The sequence below is a fragment of the Choloepus didactylus genome, chromosome 1 (assembly GCF_015220235.1).
Source record: "Choloepus didactylus isolate mChoDid1 chromosome 1, mChoDid1.pri, whole genome shotgun sequence".
NCBI lineage: Eukaryota > Metazoa > Chordata > Mammalia > Pilosa > Megalonychidae > Choloepus > Choloepus didactylus.
The window spans coordinates 113,460,358-113,478,452 of NC_051307.1; the positions used below are offsets into that span (position 1 = coordinate 113,460,358).

The 18,095-nt window shown below is 36.2% G+C and overlaps 2 protein-coding genes across 2 annotated transcripts in view; one reads left to right on the top strand and one right to left on the bottom strand.

Annotated features, from left to right (window-relative positions):
* Positions 1-2,413, top strand: part of MRPL47 (mitochondrial ribosomal protein L47) — a 29,015-nt gene extending 26,602 nt beyond the window's left edge. Inside the window, exon 7 of the mRNA XM_037840075.1 lies at positions 1,339-2,413. Within this exon, the coding sequence (XP_037696003.1) occupies positions 1,339-1,462 (124 nt within the window). The 3' untranslated portion in view covers positions 1,463-2,413. The remainder of the gene's footprint in view (positions 1-1,338) is intronic.
* The window catches only part of ACTL6A (actin like 6A), a 39,996-nt gene continuing 23,824 nt past the window's right edge, over positions 1,924-18,095 (bottom strand). The window contains exons 6-14 of the mRNA XM_037840062.1: positions 12,296-12,390; positions 11,860-11,966; positions 11,458-11,547; positions 10,298-10,359; positions 9,203-9,317; positions 8,971-9,051; positions 5,853-5,948; positions 3,700-3,786; positions 1,924-2,394 (exon numbers count right to left, since the gene is read on the bottom strand). Of these exons, the coding sequence (XP_037695990.1) occupies positions 2,314-2,394; positions 3,700-3,786; positions 5,853-5,948; positions 8,971-9,051; positions 9,203-9,317; positions 10,298-10,359; positions 11,458-11,547; positions 11,860-11,966; positions 12,296-12,390 (814 nt within the window). The 3' untranslated portion in view covers positions 1,924-2,313. The remainder of the gene's footprint in view (positions 2,395-3,699; positions 3,787-5,852; positions 5,949-8,970; positions 9,052-9,202; positions 9,318-10,297; positions 10,360-11,457; positions 11,548-11,859; positions 11,967-12,295; positions 12,391-18,095) is intronic.

The window sequence follows — 18,095 nt, forward strand, 5'->3', positions numbered from 1 at the left end:
CTGCATTGGCTTTGGTCCTTCTAGACCCACTGTTCCCACTAATTTAGTCTTCACTACTTATTCACCTTTCATCAAAGCCAGACCTTTCTAATTTCCTAAACCTAGCTTATTCATTTTCCCCCTTTTGTTTCTACAGCTTCAGAATCTCTCCTATTCACATTTAAGACCCAGTTCATATGCCAAACAATTGAAGATATCTAACTACACTGTTCTTTCCACACTTTCTCCAAGACTAATGTACCATTTTAACCTTTGTCCCTTAGTCATGTAAGGTGAAGCTACAAATGTGACTTTTAAAATATGTAAGAACTTATCAACCTAGTGTCACCTTTGTAAGTTCTATGTATATGCTCATTTTTCTGTTTGAAACTACCCCTTTTAGCCTTACCTTCAGAGTACAGGGCATATCTTCTGAATATTCTTAAGAATAGCAAACCCTTATTCTTTCAGATGAGTTTTTTGGTAAATAGACAAAATTTAATTGGAGCAGATTGATGAATAGCATGGATAATCTCATTTTGATTTTGTTTAGTCTGACCTTGTGAACTCATTTTAGAGCAGCTCATTTGTTTTCTGTATATGTGCATATTTTTGTCTTCACCCAAATGTAACACTTGCTGAAGTTATCTCACATTTCTGACTTCTTCACAGCACTGGCATACTGTAGCTACTCAGTATGTCTCTTAATTTGTATTCTTATATTTTATATAAATTTATGCCTACTGATCAGTAAAATAACCAAAGTTCAGTTAAGGTCTGGCATCCAGGAATTTATCATGTGCAATCTGGATGATTTCCAAGTGATCCCAGAGGTCCTTGACATAATTTAGCTGAGGTACAAATGCCTTATGCCCTGGGACACTGATGCGTGGAAGCAGTCTCACTCAGGAAGTGGTGAGTCTCCTCAACTGCTGTGCATCATCTCTTGGCATGGCTTTATTTTCTCTGTTGCAGAGAAAATGATATGCTAGAGTGCTTTTTGAAATTAAGATATACCCAAAGGTCTCAGGATACATCTCAGGATGTCAACCTAATGTATTCAGTAAAATTACAGCATTTCCCAAAATAAGGTAGAAAGATAGCCTTAGTCATGTCAGAATTGAACATGACTGTTACAGGTTTACAAGGTTTGTACATTCTTTCCAGCCAGGAAACAGGAAGGATAGTTAGATTTTGATTTTGAATCTTTTGACTTATAGGTTTATAGTGATTATTATTCAAGTTTAATAATACACATGAAATACCAATTAGAAAGGCACAGTTGAGGTTTTTAAGTAACTATACATATTTTGATAACAGTTTTATATAAATTGCTGTTATGCTTTTTTTTAATTCTAGATTGAGACTTGAGAAACAAGCCCGCATCGAAGCAAGAAAGAAAAATTTAAAGAAAAAGAAAGAAAAATTTCTTCAGGAAAAATTTCCACATCTTTCTGAAGTCCAGAAGTCAAGTCTTGTCTAATATCTGAACTCTTTTCTTACCATTTTTTTCTTCAATAAGTCTGTATTTGAAAGTAAATACATTATGTGGTTTATTAAAGAAATTGGATTATCAGTCAAATAACTATTATAAATTATTGTAAATGTGAATATAGCATAATTCTGGAACTGATCATTAATTTTAAAAAATCAAGTATAACATTCAGATTAAATTCCTATTTTATAAATTCTTATTTCTAAGCAGTTTTACTATCACCTGCTATCTGTAAATATCAAAGTGATGTCAACTGCCATGGAAACACATTAAGGTGATTTTTGGAATTCGTGTTACATTTTTATTACTACTATTGTAGTGGGATATGAAGAGGATGTGGGTACTACTCTTAGTGTAAGCAGTGAGTACTTTAATTCAAAATAATGATAAATACATTGAGCATCTGCAAGTAGTGAGTAACAACGCATGACAGTCCAAAAATATTTCTGGAATGGCAATTTTTATTTAATTTTACAAGCCTGAGGTAAAAAGCATAGGCAGTAAGTTTTACTAGTCCATAAAAAGCAATTCTACCAATCCACTGGTAATTAATATAATAAACAGAGTTGGAAAGCATTTTACTGAAAGCAAAATATTTTAGAGAAAATAGATATTTATACAAAATTATAAAATGCTTATAATAAGAATAAGTGCATTTCAAAGAAAGCACAAACTCATTTTAATTTATAGAGCCAGTTAAAGCCTTAAAAAATTTAAGTGGAAATTGAAATATGCAAAAATGTATAAACATTCTACAAAAGATGGTCATTCTTTTCCTGAGTTTACTAAAGCTATGAAACATAAGGTGACATAGGAAGGTAGCGGTCTGGGAATTCTTTTCAAGGGCATTTCCTTTCTACACACTGCTTCCCTCCTTCTTCATATTCTTGTTTGGAAATCCACATCTGCTGAAATGTACCCTATAAAAAAAGAAATTATATATAGTTATGCCTTTTTATTAGAAAATACTTTTTTCTTTTAATGTCTTTATTTTCACGGTCCCTAAAGAAGGATCTTGAAGAACTCTTAAACTAACCCTCCTCCCCACAAAATAGTACTTCATTAATCCCTTCTTATATATACCCTCCTCCAGAGCATCCAAAGACACTATTTAACTTGCCTTTAAAAGGTCAGAAACAAAATTAGATCCTTCTATACCTGTGGCACTGTCATGAAGATTTAGAAAATGGCTGTCAAGGAAGACGAGGGTTTAGCTATAATGGCTTGTTAACCTAAGGTAACAACAGAAATTGTGGGACAGCTTGATCCTAGTAGAGAATTTTAAAAATGTTCCAGTACTGGATTAATGGTTACATTTAGAACTCAAAAGTACTCATGAGAATCAGGATGCAGTTTTGCAAGTCCACAAGGGATAGTACACAAGCATTATAATATATATATATATATATATATACACACACACACACACACATATATATATAAAATAAGGTGAAGAAAGGAAGAAAATGGCCAAAGGAAGAAGGAAGCTGGACTACATTAATAGGACATGTAAGTAGGAGACATTCACTATGATTAACTGTATTCAAATGGGTCCATATATCGTATCCAGTTTTGATTCTCAGATCTATTAAGAGATGGAAATAGAACATAGACAAAAAAATGCATAAATGGACAACAAATAAGACTGCTAAGCAAAAAGTTACAGGCATTTACTAGCCTAATACTAAGCCTGAGAACTTAAGAGACATACACTTTGGCTGCTCTGAGGGGAAAGGGATAATGCTCCGAGTCTGGGGTGCAGATAAATACAAAGACTTTTTCTCCTTATCAATGCAGGCACCAGTCTAAGCAACATCTAAGACCCATCACCATGACTTCACCATTTGCACCAAGAAGCAATTCCTGGCAATTACCTCACTAACAGGCCAGGGAGCAACCAGGACCCAAGAAGGAACAATTTGATTTTTAACGTGTTGCAGACAAATCCTGACCAGTGCCAATGGGAGTAGCATTATTAGAAGCATGAATAAGTTAACAGATTTCCACCTCTATCCACGAATAAGGCAGTGAGGAATTCTGTTATATTAGAACATGTAAAACTAGGATTCTTATTAGGCCCTCCATTCATGTGATATATAAACTATAAATACAACCATTGATATATGCTGGAATTACAGGATTTTTAATAAATTTAGTATTTTTAATGGTATGTTTAAGTAAGTTAAACCATTCAGTAAGAATCTTCAACAAAGTAGTTCACTGACCAAAGAAGCTAAAATGGAGCCACCAATCCATGAACTAAACCTTCGTTCCACTGTTGTATTATTTGCAATCAGTTTCAACCGCATACTCTAAAATAAAGAAAAATAAGCACTAGTAAGGGATACAACTTGGGTAATTCCATTTTGATGACTTCTTAATGGTTTACTGTAGTTCAAACTCTGACTAAACATGTTAATTTTACAAAAACTGGGTAGGAGGAGGCATAGGTTAGAGTTACTTTTTTAAAGTACTTTACAGCCTTTATAACATGAGAAAAGAAAATAAATTATATAAACTTAAGAAAACTGCATACTAAAAAGTGTGGCACTCACAATTTATATCTTATAAGAGCAACATGTACTCAACACTTCAGGAAACCGGTAGGTTTGTCATACATTTCTTTTCATCTTCACCCCAACCCTTTGTAAGTATAATTGTTGGAACCTGCCTCCCTTTCTGTTGTCCTCCCCTAACTGCCTCTTTAGGTCTTCATGCTATCCTAATCCCTCATCTCTTGGGTCACACCCCACTCCTTTCCAAATCAAAACTCAGTCTAGTCATCAGATCTTTGGTAAGTTATTCACACTGCTTTCCTTCCAAATTAGTGTTTTTGTTTTGAACTCACACTCTCTTTTGGTAAACATTATTTTATGGCTCAGTACTGTCCCTTATCACACTTCCTGTACCAAGAGATTTTTTCCCCTCCCCACCTAGGAATCAACCCCGGGGACAGTTCTCAAGTTATTGGTACTTTACAATTTCTGTATATGAACACAGGTTGTGTCTTTATTCACAGTGAAATAAATGTGTGTGTGTGTGTTGGAGCAGAGTATGGTAATGAAGATGGAGGGGATGCCGGGCGCAGGAAGGGTGAACATGGATTTTTGTAATTGAGGAACTAATCAATATCTCTAACAATGGAATTTTTCTTTTTTCTATTATTTTATTGTTGTTTTTTAAATTGCCTCCTAAAGGACAAGGACAGTATCTAACTTGTCTTGACCAGCACCCTGGACAAAGCCCATGACTGTATTCATTATTCAGAGATTCTATGAAATCTAGTGATTAGTTCTAGACCAGAATATATCTCCAAGAATATGGTAAAGTAGATGTCAATCTTGTACTTATATCTATATTTAAATATCACTTTTGATTATGATACAAGGTAGCTACCAAATATGGCATATATAAAACATTCCTTTATATGGGAAACCAAGACTAAGAAATATACAAATTCTATCCTGTTTGGGCCCATGTAATTTCTAAGGTTTTTTTTTTAACTTAGTATTTAGTGCAGAACAACTTACAAATAACCATCTGATACAAGTTTCAAAATTTAATGATTATATCTGCTACTTTGTTTCTGAGGTTACCACATAAATTACCTTCTCTCCAAACCAGGTTCTTCTATTCTTTCAGATTAGAAGTTATTACAGTGTTCCCAATAATCTTCTTAAAACAAATGTATGAGCTCATCAGTCCTCTGCCAAATTTTATCCTGTAAGTTTATTATCATCTTTGGATAAATCCAAACTACTCCTTATTATAAAACATGACCTGGCACCCATCCAACTTGCCCAGACATACATACTATTCTCACTCCTTCCCTTGCACAGACTATAAGCCAACTACTTTGAACATACAATCTTCCCTTCATACTTTTGCATAAACTATTCCCTCTACCTGAATGACCCTTTATGAATTGCTAACCACTTACCCTACTATTTATTCTTTCAAACAACAGCTTCTTCATGAAGCTGTCCTGAGATACTCCTAGGGAGTTGAGTGTTTGCTTCATAATATTTCCAAAAGCACCCAGTTCATGGGATACTGAAGTATGTAGCACATTACAGTCATGTTTGCACATCTATTCATCCTAGTAGACTGAGCCCTCGGTAGGCAGGGACTATATCTTGTATCCCTAGTGCCTAGCATGAAACTATAGGCACTTAAGTATGGAATCAATAAATAAAGTAAGACTGAAATAGTGCAAGAGGAACCAACAAATGTCATCTAGGAAAATCTGATAAATAAAAGTAATATTGCCAGGCACAAAATATAATCAATCTAGTGAAAAATAAACACTTACCTATAAAATTATACCGTCAATGGGAACACATATAACTGAAAATTACTACTGAAACACAAAACTTACAGGGGGAGTTTTCTGAGACAGCTCTCGGTTCAACCTATCAGTAAAGCTCTGTATTAGTGTGTTTCCTCCTGCCACTATCACACTGCCATAGAGACCCTAGGACAAAAAATAAGAAAAATAAATTAGTTTGAAATGTTTCCACAGTTTTAAATACAACTACAAAGAAATCAAAACCATGACCTCTACTTTAGTTTTCCCTTTCATTCTTTTCTAGAAAACTTTTTACTTCTATAGAAGTGATTATACAGAAGTAAACTCTGTATAGTAAATTAATGCAGTGGTTCTCAAACCTGGCTGCACAATTTCCTCTGGGAAACTGTTAAAACACCAATGCCTGTAGCCAATTAAATAAAAATCTCTGGAGATGGGATCCAGGCAAAGTTTTCATTAGTTTATTTAAGGCTCTCTAGATGATTCCAACGTCCATGAATATTTAAGAACCATTAACTTAAAACAATTATTCTAAAACCCAGTCATAGTTTTTTGGCAGAGAGCTGCCAATATTTAGTTAGTTAGAGGTACATTTTATAATGACTTCATCTTAGAATGCTTATCTGGAAGTTATGGTATTTCAAATTATACAATGAGATTGTTTTATGATTATGACAGATAATGTCATAGCACATACTCTAAGATATTCCTAGCCAAAACTGCTACCTTGCTCTTTGGCAAGGGTATACATCAGAACCACATGGGTGCTTTTTCAAAATACACATGCTGAAGCCTTCCCAAATAAAAATTAAATTACTAATATTTACTTCTAATTTGCATGTATGCCTCAGAAAGTTAAATGTCAGCCTGCTTTTTTAGGGGCTAAGTTCATATTATTTAACAAACTTATTCGAAATGTCAGAATCATCTCAATTCTGAAAGAGAAAATGAAATATAAAAGCATCTCCTCTGCAATCAACATTAGTTAAAAGGAGAAATTGCATCTACAAAAAGTTATCACTCTTTTACAGTAAAAGTACTTCAATTGCCTTCCTCCAAAAGTGGCCTCGGATTTGCACTGAAAAATCCTATACTTGTACCATGATCCTCCTAGAAGGAGCACATGCCTGCTAGGTTATTGGCTAAAATAAAGATCACTATATACAGCCACTTACATGTCTTTCGTGAATAACATAGTTTTTGACCACCCTTAGCTGTTGGCACCATGCTCTAAGCAAATAAATGAACTCAAAAAAAATTAAGGGCAATATATGCGGGCCACAAGCTGAATCTAGGATTTAAATAAGATATCATCAATCTAATAATGAATATAATACATAATATAAAACTTGTCAAAGCACAAAATATATGAAGGTAAAATCATCTAAAATAGATTCCACGTAGAAGTCATACACATAGTTTAAACCACACCTTCGTGAAAAACAGAAGTAGAAGTAAAGCTGTTCTCTATACAACAAAAATCACCAACAATACATATTTTGGTTTGTCATGTTTTAGGAAATCTCTAGAGCAGCACTGTCTAAACAGACTTTCTGTGATAATGGAAATGTTCTACATCTGTGCTACCTAAGACAGTAGATGCTAGCCACTGAAGTTTATTTATTTTAATTACTTTAAATTTAAAAAGTCACAAGCGTCCAAAAGGAGCCGAGAGGTCACTCTGGTGGGCACTCTTACGCACACTTTAGACAACCCTTTTTAGGTTCTAAAGAATTGGGGTAGCTGGTGGTGGATACCTGAAACTATCAAACTACAACCCAGAACCCATGAATCTCGAAGACAGTTGTATAAAAATGTAGCTTATGAGGGGTGACAAGGGGATTGGGAAAGCCATAAGGACCACACTCCACTTTGTCTAGTTTATGGATGGATGAGTAGAAAAATAGGGGAAGGAAACAAACAGACAAAGGTACCCAGTGTTCTTTTTTACTTCAATTGCTCTTTTTCACTCTAATTATTATTCTTGTTATTCTTGTGTGTGTGCTAATGAAGGTGTCAGGGATTGATTTGGGTGATGAATGTACAACTATGTAATGGTACTGTGAACAATCGAAAGTACGATTTGTTTTGTATGACTGTGTGGTATATGAATATATCTCAATAAAATGAAGATTACAAAAAAAAAAAAAAAAAAAGACATAATGCTGAGCAAAATAAGCCAGGCACAAAAAGAGACATATTGTATGTTACCACTAATGTGAATTCTGTGAAAAATGTACAATGTTTTATACTGTAGAATGTAGGGGACCTAGAGATACCAATTAGTGGAGGGGGAATGATAATCTAATAAGAACAGATAAACTATGGAGGGTAATCTCAATGTTATGGGAATGCTCAGGAATGATTATGGTTTGTAAACTTTCTTGGATATAGTAAGATCATGTTGGAAGCAATAGAGTTATTTTAGGTTTTTTTTTCTCTTATTCCTTTGTTTTCTTAGGGGTTGTTAATTTTCTTGGGGTATGGTAGGAACATGTTGGAAGCAATGTAGTTATTTTAGATTATTTGTTTTTCTTACTCCTCTGTTTGGACATGGTTTATTAATTTTCTTGGGGTATGGTAGGAACATATTGGAAGCAAAGTAGTTATTTTAGGTTATTTGTTTTCCTTAATCCATTGCTTTGTTTGAAATGTTGTGGGGTTTTTTGGTTGTTGTTTGCCTGTTTGTTTTTAATTTTTTGATAAACAAAGTTAAAAAATTGAAAAAAAATCAGTAGAAAAATGGGAGTAAAAACTAAATGACAAATAGGGTGGGATGGGGGGATGGTTTGGGTATTCTCTTTTCACTTTTATTTTTTATTCTTATTCTGATTCTTTCTGATGTAAGGAAAATGTTCAGAAATAGATTGTGGTGATGAACGCATAACTATATGATCATACTGTGAACAGTTGATTGTATACCATGGATGACTGTATGGTTTGTGAATATATTTCAATAAAACTGAATTAAAAAAAAAAAAAAAAAAGTCACAAGCGGATAGTAGCCACTAAAACCAGACAAGACAGCACAGCTCTAATTTTGCTTTTCCTTTTCTAGCACTTGATCTTTTTACATATACTGTTATAATACAGACCTCAAATTCAAAAATCAAAGTTGCTAACCCAAACATGATCTGGGCACATTTTACTGACCTAAAAGATACCTTTATAGGACTATGGCACTTACTGGTCTGATATCAATATCGCACATTCCAACACTTGTGGTGACAACATGACTGACTCCCAGCATTGTATTTCCTGATAAACCCTACAACAAATAAAATGAGTCACACATAAGAAGCTGATACAATAAAGCATATCCAAAAAAATTTAGTCAGTCTTATTCAGGCTTTATAAATTACACAAGATCTTTACATAAATAGGAAAATCTGGACTAATTATGAAATAAGCTTTCATACCTTTACATTAGAAGGGTCAAACAGTCCCTCAGGAATCTTTAGCCGTTCTGCACCAAAATCACAATTATAGCCATTGGGGAATTCATAGTGAACAGTTGGCATCTGTGCAGCTACTCTGAAAATATATTAATCAATCTTAAAAGACAAAAACAATTCTCTTCAAAACTATAAACTACTAAGGAATCATCAAATTGTAAGAAATCAGAGTGAGAATATTTTATTTTAAAACATTACTCAGTATATCTTAGCATAACTTTATACCTTTAGGCCAGTAAGCATATTCTACAAATTTATTTTTAACTAAACAAACATATCCTTTCCTCCCCATTCAAAAATCATGATTACATCTTTTAACATAAATGAAAAATAAGCTCATTTATTAAGTACAATCAATTCTCGTTATTCATGGTAATTATGTTCTATAAAGTTGCCATGAACACTGAACTATTATTCCTAGGGGAAATACAAGTTTAGGTTATTGTGAGCCTATGGCAATAACATGTTCATCAACTGATCTAACCTTGTTTTATGTGTGTTTCTCTTTAAAGACAACTTATTTATCTTGTTGATTCATTAACATGGAACTCATGGCCAACAGCACTATAACTCTCTCACTCATGCCCAAAAGAGGCTTATATTTTCTCTCTGAGGCAAAACACAGCCTTTTTGTACTCAGGAACACTGGAAAGCACTTCAGCACTATACATGGAGACCATTTTAAAACACAAAATCACCAACAAAAAGCAAAAAAATACAAAACAAATGGCACTAAATATACCACAAAAAGGATACTTGTTTCCAGTACAAGGGCCTAAACAAGGCGGAGCATTACCTAGTTCAACCTCAGCAGAGAATGTGCATGTCATGTTGGGTGACTCAAATTTTTCACAGGTACTGCATATGTCTGTGAATAATTGCACAAGTGTTGAATACTGATTCGAGGTTTACAAATAAATTTTAGAGTGTAGGCAAATTCACAAATACATAATCTATGAATAACGAGGATCAACTGTATATAGTTTTCAAAAGGATTGGTACGAAGGTTTTAATTAGCTATTTAATTATAAGTCTTGTAGACAATATAAGAAAACATACTGTTCATCATAAGTTGAATCAGATACTTGAAGTACTGAAGCTTGAAAATCCTGGATAACACACTATGGATAAAAAAAGTTTAATAAATAAGGCTACTGAGATTTGTCTTTGCAATCTATACTTAAGTAACATATTTAAAATACTTTTCTGAATGAAACTGGACCAAGTTTCTGGAAAAGTAAGTCACTTCAAGGATATAAATCTACCCAGCAAGGACTCTGTATCAAGAAACCCAAGTGTTAGAAACCAAATGATACAACATTTAAATTACAACAGGTACGGAACAATGACATGAGATAAAAACAACTGGGTACCTTTGTACCACAGTCCTGCATAATAAATCCAGTTTCAGAACACAATTTTTTCCTTAAAAATGAGCTTAATTTTATAAGACTTCATTACCTGAATAGACACCCAAGCACATTTATAGCCCATCTTATATAACTTTTCATCATTGCATATAGTGTAAAAGTCAAAAATGTTTGCTGTGAAACACACCTATGACCTGTGGCTGCCAAGGAAAAACATGTCTAATTATCTAGAAAAAATTTTTAGGAATCCTAAGAATTTTGCCAACTATCAAACAGGTTGTATCCTTGCCATAATAAATGATTTCTGTATCCTTTTATTATTAGAAATTAACATGGATGTGTGGTATGTGAGGTTGTTTTACTAACTTCTCCCCATGTTAGTCACATGTTCAGAGACAGATTTCTAGTAAAGAAAATACCTCATCAGATCCCCCCTACAAACAATAACATATACTAGGAAAGAGTATACTAATACTAGGAAACTAACTAACTAATACTAGGAAAGAGAATATAACTGAGCCATACTAACAAGTCACAAACACAGACTAACACTATGTTCTTAGTCAAAAGATGTAAAGGTTATTAGAGAACAGAATAATGCTTGTTTCCACCCCAAAACCAAAATTCCTTCCAGGTTGTATACTCACCAGAGTATACAAATCGAATATCTGTATCAATTTGTAAATATACTTTCTTGGTGAGTATAAAAGTATCCTGAGTAAGCTCTTTTTAAATTTTTGTTTGTAAAATATCATTAAAAACATAGAGCTCAAAAATAGAAAGTGCCCATATTCTATTCAAGGACTGAAAGCCTATACCATTCTACTGAAAAGAATAAATGTTACTTACATTACACATATAATTGTGCCATGACCTTGTAACCTGTGGCAACTTCTCTTTCCTTTTCCAGTTTGCTGGAGATCCTTCACGAACAGCTTCCTGAGAGTACAAAAAGCATGTGCTAATAATAGAGGGGCTTTACAGAGTATGGGAGGATTTGGGGGTTTTTTTATTTTTATTTTCTGGAGTAATGAAAATGTTCTAAAATTGATGACGGGGATGTATGCACAACTATGTGATGATACTATGAGCCATGGACTGTATACTTAGGATGGTTTGTATGGTTTGTGAATATATCTCAATAAACTTGCATTAAAAAAAAAAAAAAAAGCACTAATGGGTTAAGAGTTTACAACCTGGGGATAGGGAGTTGGAGATAAATTCCACAAACAAAATTCAATCCTTACTTACTTTTGATGCAATCATATATGGAGGAATCAATTCTATATTCATTTCTTGGAAGAGTTCTCTGCACTGCATAGTAATGAAGTCTCCAGCAAGAGGGGATTTCACAATGCCTATGAAACAAATTAAACAAGGCTAAGAGAGCATTAAGTCCAAATTCCTTGGGACAAATTTCCTGTGTGTTTACATATATATATATTTTAAGTAGAATTAACTGAACTATCCCTCAAAGTATGAATGAAGTCATACTTCTCAGTATGACTTTATATACCAAATCCTTATATCTAAAGATTTTAATATACATATACATACTACACACTCACACACACACAAGACACTATTTGGCAGCTATCTATGCTTCCACAGTCTAATGTTTTATTACATTATCTGTGTTTCATGACATTTAAAATCATCTCATTATACTCTGGTTAAATGCATTTACCTTGTTGAAGGACATAGCCATCGTGGACTGGAATTGCAGTGGTATGAGTGGCTCCACTGTCCAAAATCAGCCCAGTAGAACGACCATTAGCAAATCTAGTTTAAAGGATTAAGGAAAAGAAAGTTTCGAGGCTCCTAAAATAATGTTCACTGTAAAAGGTAGGCTGTTTCGATGTTTCTCAAGCCATTTGTTAAACATATATATTATCGTTTTTATTAAAATGTGTTAAAGTAAACCGAGGGCTGAAAACTGGTATCAAATAGTAATTCTAGTTTAAAAACCAATCTTAAGAGAATACAGATTATGCCTTATATCAATGTTAAATTTCTTTAACTTGATAAATGTACTTAATGAGGTTACATAAGCGAATATCATTGTTCTTAGTATACATGGAAGTATTAAGTGTTCAAAGGGCATGATGTATATAACTCACTCTCAAATTTTTAGAAAACAGACAGACAGATATAACAAACATGGCAAAATATCTGAAGTCGGTGAATCTGGTATCTGGATAGTGGATCTATTGGAGTTCTCTGTATTTGTTCTGTATTGTTTTTGTAACAGTCCTCTAAGTTTGAAATTATTCCAAAATAAAAAGTTAAAAAAAAAAAAAAAAAGACAAGAGGCAGGACTTCTAGAATGATGGTATGAGGAGCTCAGGGAAACTTTTCTCCCAGAGAGACAACTATTAAGTTGGTCAAAATTAGCGAAGACAAACATTCAGTCTCCGGAGATTAATCAAAGTGCTCACTACAAACTGAGAAGCTTTTATTTAATAAAATCCATGGGAACTTAGTAAGAACAGTGGATGGCCATGGCATTTGAGCTAGAGACTACAACTGTTCTCCCAAGCTATACACTTAAGAACCATTTCAGGGGTTTAATGGCCAAGTATCAGCTCCCATACCCCCAATGGGGTAGAAGAGCTATTCCTGGTGGATTGGACGTCTGGTAAATATCAGCAAATCCCATATTCCACAGTTCTGTACTACCAAAAGTCTATACTGCTTGTTTTCCATCCCCGACTCTCTGTGTAGGGAAGATCCAGGCAGGGCAGCTGAAGAAGGCAGTCCCCTATTCCTGTATAGTTCTGTATTGCAGGAGAGCTGCTCCAGCAGGACAGACAGCTAACTGGCAGGTCCCATCTCTCCTAGCTTCCTGGGCAAGAAGAACTATTCTGGTACATTCAGCAGCAGTGAAAATCAGCAGATCCCCACTCTCCCTAGCTCTGGGCTATGGAAATGCATGCGGAGTAGTGACAGCATCATTAGTTCCTATCCCCCTCCCTCCAGCTCCTCCTAATGCATAAGGAGGCTCCAGAGAGCAGCAAAGGATATCACCAAAGTGATAAGATAAAAGGACTGTTGAAGATGCAGAGAAACCAGAACCCCCATAAATTGCTGACAGAAAAGGAATAGTGCAGCCACTTTGTAAAACAGTTTGACAGTTCCTCAAAAAGTTAAGCATAGAGTTACCATATGACCCACTAATTGCACTCCTAGGTATATACCCAACAGAAATGGAAACATGCATCTACTCAAAACCTTGTACATGGAGGAGGGGCAAGATGGCAGCATAGAGAGGTGTGGAATTTAGTTAGTCCCCTGAAGCAGCTAATAAACAACAGGAACAACTAGTAAATAATCTGGAACAACTGCTGGGGGACAACTGTGACTGTCCACACATAGTACACCAACCTGGATTGGGTAGAATGGCTGAGATCACAGGACTGTGCCTGGAGCCCCCTTCCCCCAAGGCAAGTAGAGCTTCAAGACCTCAATGTGGGAGAAAACAGCATTTCTGGAGCCAGTGAATATAGCACAACCTAGCTCCAACTGGGGTTTTAATTAACAAATGTGGACTGCTGAATACAAGCTGCAAACACAGATAAACCCCCAGCAAGCAGCAAAATACCGAGGTTGCTCCCAGTGGAGAGGAGGCGGGGCTGAGAGAAAAAAAAAATTAATTAACAAAAAAAATACAGAGGGTTTTAGAGATGACTGACCTTAGAGAGCCAGAAAGGGAGCCCAGAAGACCGGGTGCTCTCTCTGACCAATGGGCGAAAATGGGGGGCTGCAGACTGGCTTTGAAAAGGGGCTTTCTTTCCATTTTTCTCTCTCTCAACCTGAGTGGCTCAGTGAAGAAAGCCTCAGCCATTTTCAGTTCACAGTGCTCTGACCCAGACAAGAGGTGGAGTTAACAGAGTTAGAGAAACAATGGAGTAATTCAAATGCAGAAGAAAACTCCCTAGGGGGTGTATCTTCTCTAAGAGGAAGGAGGTGGGGCCCAGCTCTAGTGTTTGCGCTCCCTTCAGAACTCAGACCCCAGGGCCTGGGGGAAAACAGTCAAAACAGAAACAACCTAAGCTGAGAATCAAAGGGGCAACACCTATTTTCACCAGTCAGGAGCAACAGGCTGAAAGGTGCCACCTGCTGGGCAGGTTAGGATAAGCACAGCAGGTAGACGACCCACAGGAAAATCTGTCAATCTTGTAAGAATACCCCCAGGGGAACCTGACACTGAATATGGTCCCATTCTGAGAGCCAAGCCCGCCTGGTCTGGGAAAATCTGACTGGGGTAATCAAGGAAAACAGATGCCTAAACAACAAAAACCTACAACTAAACTACGAGAAATGAAGATATGGCCCAGTCAAAGAAACAAACTTACATCTCAATTGAGAAACAGATGAGATATTGTTTCACTTTAAGGAAACAATCAAAGTTTTTCAAATAAATATGCTAAATCAATCAAAACCCAAGTCAACGAGTTCAGGGAAGATATGGTAAAATAGATGAAGGATTGAAGAAATACTGGGTGAACATAAGGAAGAAATTGAAAGTTTGAAAAAACAACTGATAGAATCTATGGACATGAAAGGCACAACACAACAGATGAAAAACAATGGAGACATACAACAGCAGATTTCAAGAGGCAGAAGAAAACTTTCAGGAACTGGAGAACAAGACATCTGAAATCCTACACACAAAAAAAAACAGAAAAAAAAAAGGAAAAATATGAGCAACATCTCAGGGAACTGAACGACAATATGAAGCACTTGAATGTATGTGTCATGGGTGTCCCAGAAGGAGAAAAGGAAGGGAAAAGGGGCAGAAGCAATAATAGGAACTAATCACTGAAAATTTCCCATCTCTTAAGAGACATAAAATTACAGACCCAAGAAGTGCAGCAAAACCCAAACAGAATAGATCTGAATAGACCTACTCCAAGACATGTAATAATCAGATTATCAAATGTCAAAGACAAAGAGAGAATCCTGAAAGCAGAAAGAGAAAAGCAAGCCATCACATACAAAGGAAGCTTGATAAGACTATGTGCAGATTTCTCAGTAGAAACCATGGAGGCAAGAAGGAAGTGGTGCAATATATTTAAGGTACCAAAAGAGAAAAACCACCAACCAAAAACCCTCTACCTGGCAAAACTGTCCTTCAAATATGAGGAGGAGTTTAAAATATTCTCTGACAAACAGACAATGACAGAGTTTGTGAACAAGATACTTGCTCTACAGGAAATACTAAAGGGAGCACCACAGACAGATATGAAAAGACAGGAGTAAGAGGTTTGGAACACAATTTTGGGTGACAGTAGCACAACAATCTAAGTACACTGAACAAAGATGATTGTGAGTATGGTTGAAAGAGGAAGGTTAGGAGCATGTGGGACATCAGAAGGAAAGAGGAAAGATTAAGACTGGGACTGTATAACTCAGTGAAACCTAGAGTGCTCAACAACTGTGATAACATGTACAAATATGTTTTTACATGAGAACAAATGAATGTCAACCCTGCAAGGTGTTAAAAATGGGTGGTTTTGGAGGAGAGAGGGAAGATGGCGGCATAGAGAGGAGTAGAAGCTAAGTAGTCCCCCTGGAACAACTAAAAAAAAAACGAGAAACAACTAGTAAATAATCCAGAATAATTGCAGGGGGACAAACAAGACCATCCACTCATCATACACCAACCTGAATTGGGAGGAATGCCCGAGATCACCGCATAAGATCTGTAAGTAAAACCTGCGGATCCAAGTCGTGAGACCCCTTCCCCCATAGCCCGAGCTGCAAAGCCTCGTGGTGCCAGAGAGAAGCTTTCTCCCAGCAAGTGAATATAGCTCAGCTGAGCTCCAACTGAGGTTTTAAGTAGCGAGTGTCAACTGCTCACTACAGGTACGAATCCCCAAAAAACAGACAGAGGCTTTGGGTAACGAATGACCTTGGAGAGCCGGAGGGTCGGTCACCTTGGACTAGGTCTGAAGGGGACTATCTATTTCTCCTTCCGCTCAGTGGAGAAAGCCCCAGCCATTTTCAGTTCCCAGTGCTGTGACTCAGAGAAGGGTGGAGATAGCACAAGCAGAGAGAGAGAGACCATTGAAATGCTAATGACCTCCCCCGAGGGGGTCTACCTTCTCTAAGAGGAAAGGGGTGGGGCCCTTTCCATTCAGAACCAGACCCCAGAGCCTGGGGGAACACGGCCACACCTCCTCACACCAGTCAAGAATTATAGGCTAACAGGCGCCACCTGCTGGGCAGAAAAGTACAGTGACCTGAGGCATCACAGGGTGTACCAATTTTCTAAGACACACCCTCAGGGAAACCAGATACTGAATATTTCTTCCCTCTGGGACCTGAGCTTGTTCTGGTCTGGGAAAACCTGATTGGGGTAACCAAGGGAACCATGCCTAGACAACAGAAAATTACAACCTACACTAAGAAAAACGAAGTTATGGTCCAGTCAAAGGAACAAACATAACTTCAACTGAGATACAGGAATTTAAACAACTAATGCTAAATCAATTCAAAAACTTTAGAGAATATTTCGCAAAAGAGATAGAGGCTGTACAGAAAACACTGGATATACATAAGGCAGAAATCGAAGGTTCAAAAAAACAACTAGTAGAATCTATGGAAATGAAAGGCACAACACAAGAGACAAAAGACACAATGGAAATATACAACAGCAGATCTCAAGAGGCAGAAGAAAACACTCAAGAACTGGAGAAAAAAACACCTGAAAGCCTACACACAAAGGAACAGATGGAGAAAAGAATGAAAAAATATGAGCAACATCTCCAGGAAATTAAGGATGAAACAAAGTACAAGAATGTACGTTATCACTGGTGTCCCAGAAGGAGAAGAGAAGGGAAAAGGGGCAGAAGCAATAATAGAGGAAACAGTCAATGAAAATTTCCCATCTCTGATGAAAGACATAAAATTATAGATCCAGGAAGTGCAGCGTACTCCAAACAGACTAGATCTGAATAGGCCTACGCAAAGACAATTAATAAGAAGATTATCAAATGTCAAAGACAAAGAGAGAATCCTGAAAGCAGCAAGAGAAAAGCAATCCATCACATACAAAGGAAGCTTAATAAGACTATGTGTGGATCTCTCAGCAGAAACCATGGAGGCAAGAAGGAAGTGGTGTGATATATTTAAGATACTGAAAGAGGAAAACCACCAACCAAGAACCCTATATCCAGCAAAACTGTCCTTCAAATATGAGGGAGAGCTCAAAGTATTTTCTGACAAACAGACAATGAGAGACTTTGTGAACAAGACACCCGCCCTACAGGAAATACTAAAGAGAGCACTACAGAGTGACAGGAGAAGACAGGAGTGAGTGGTTTGGAACACAATTTTGGGAGATGGTAGCACAGCAACATAAGTACACTGAACAAAGATAACTATGAATACGGTTGAGAGAGGAAGGTTGGGAGCATGTGACACACCAGAAGAAAGGAGAAAAGATAAAGACTGGGACTGTGTAACTTGGTGAAATCTAGAGT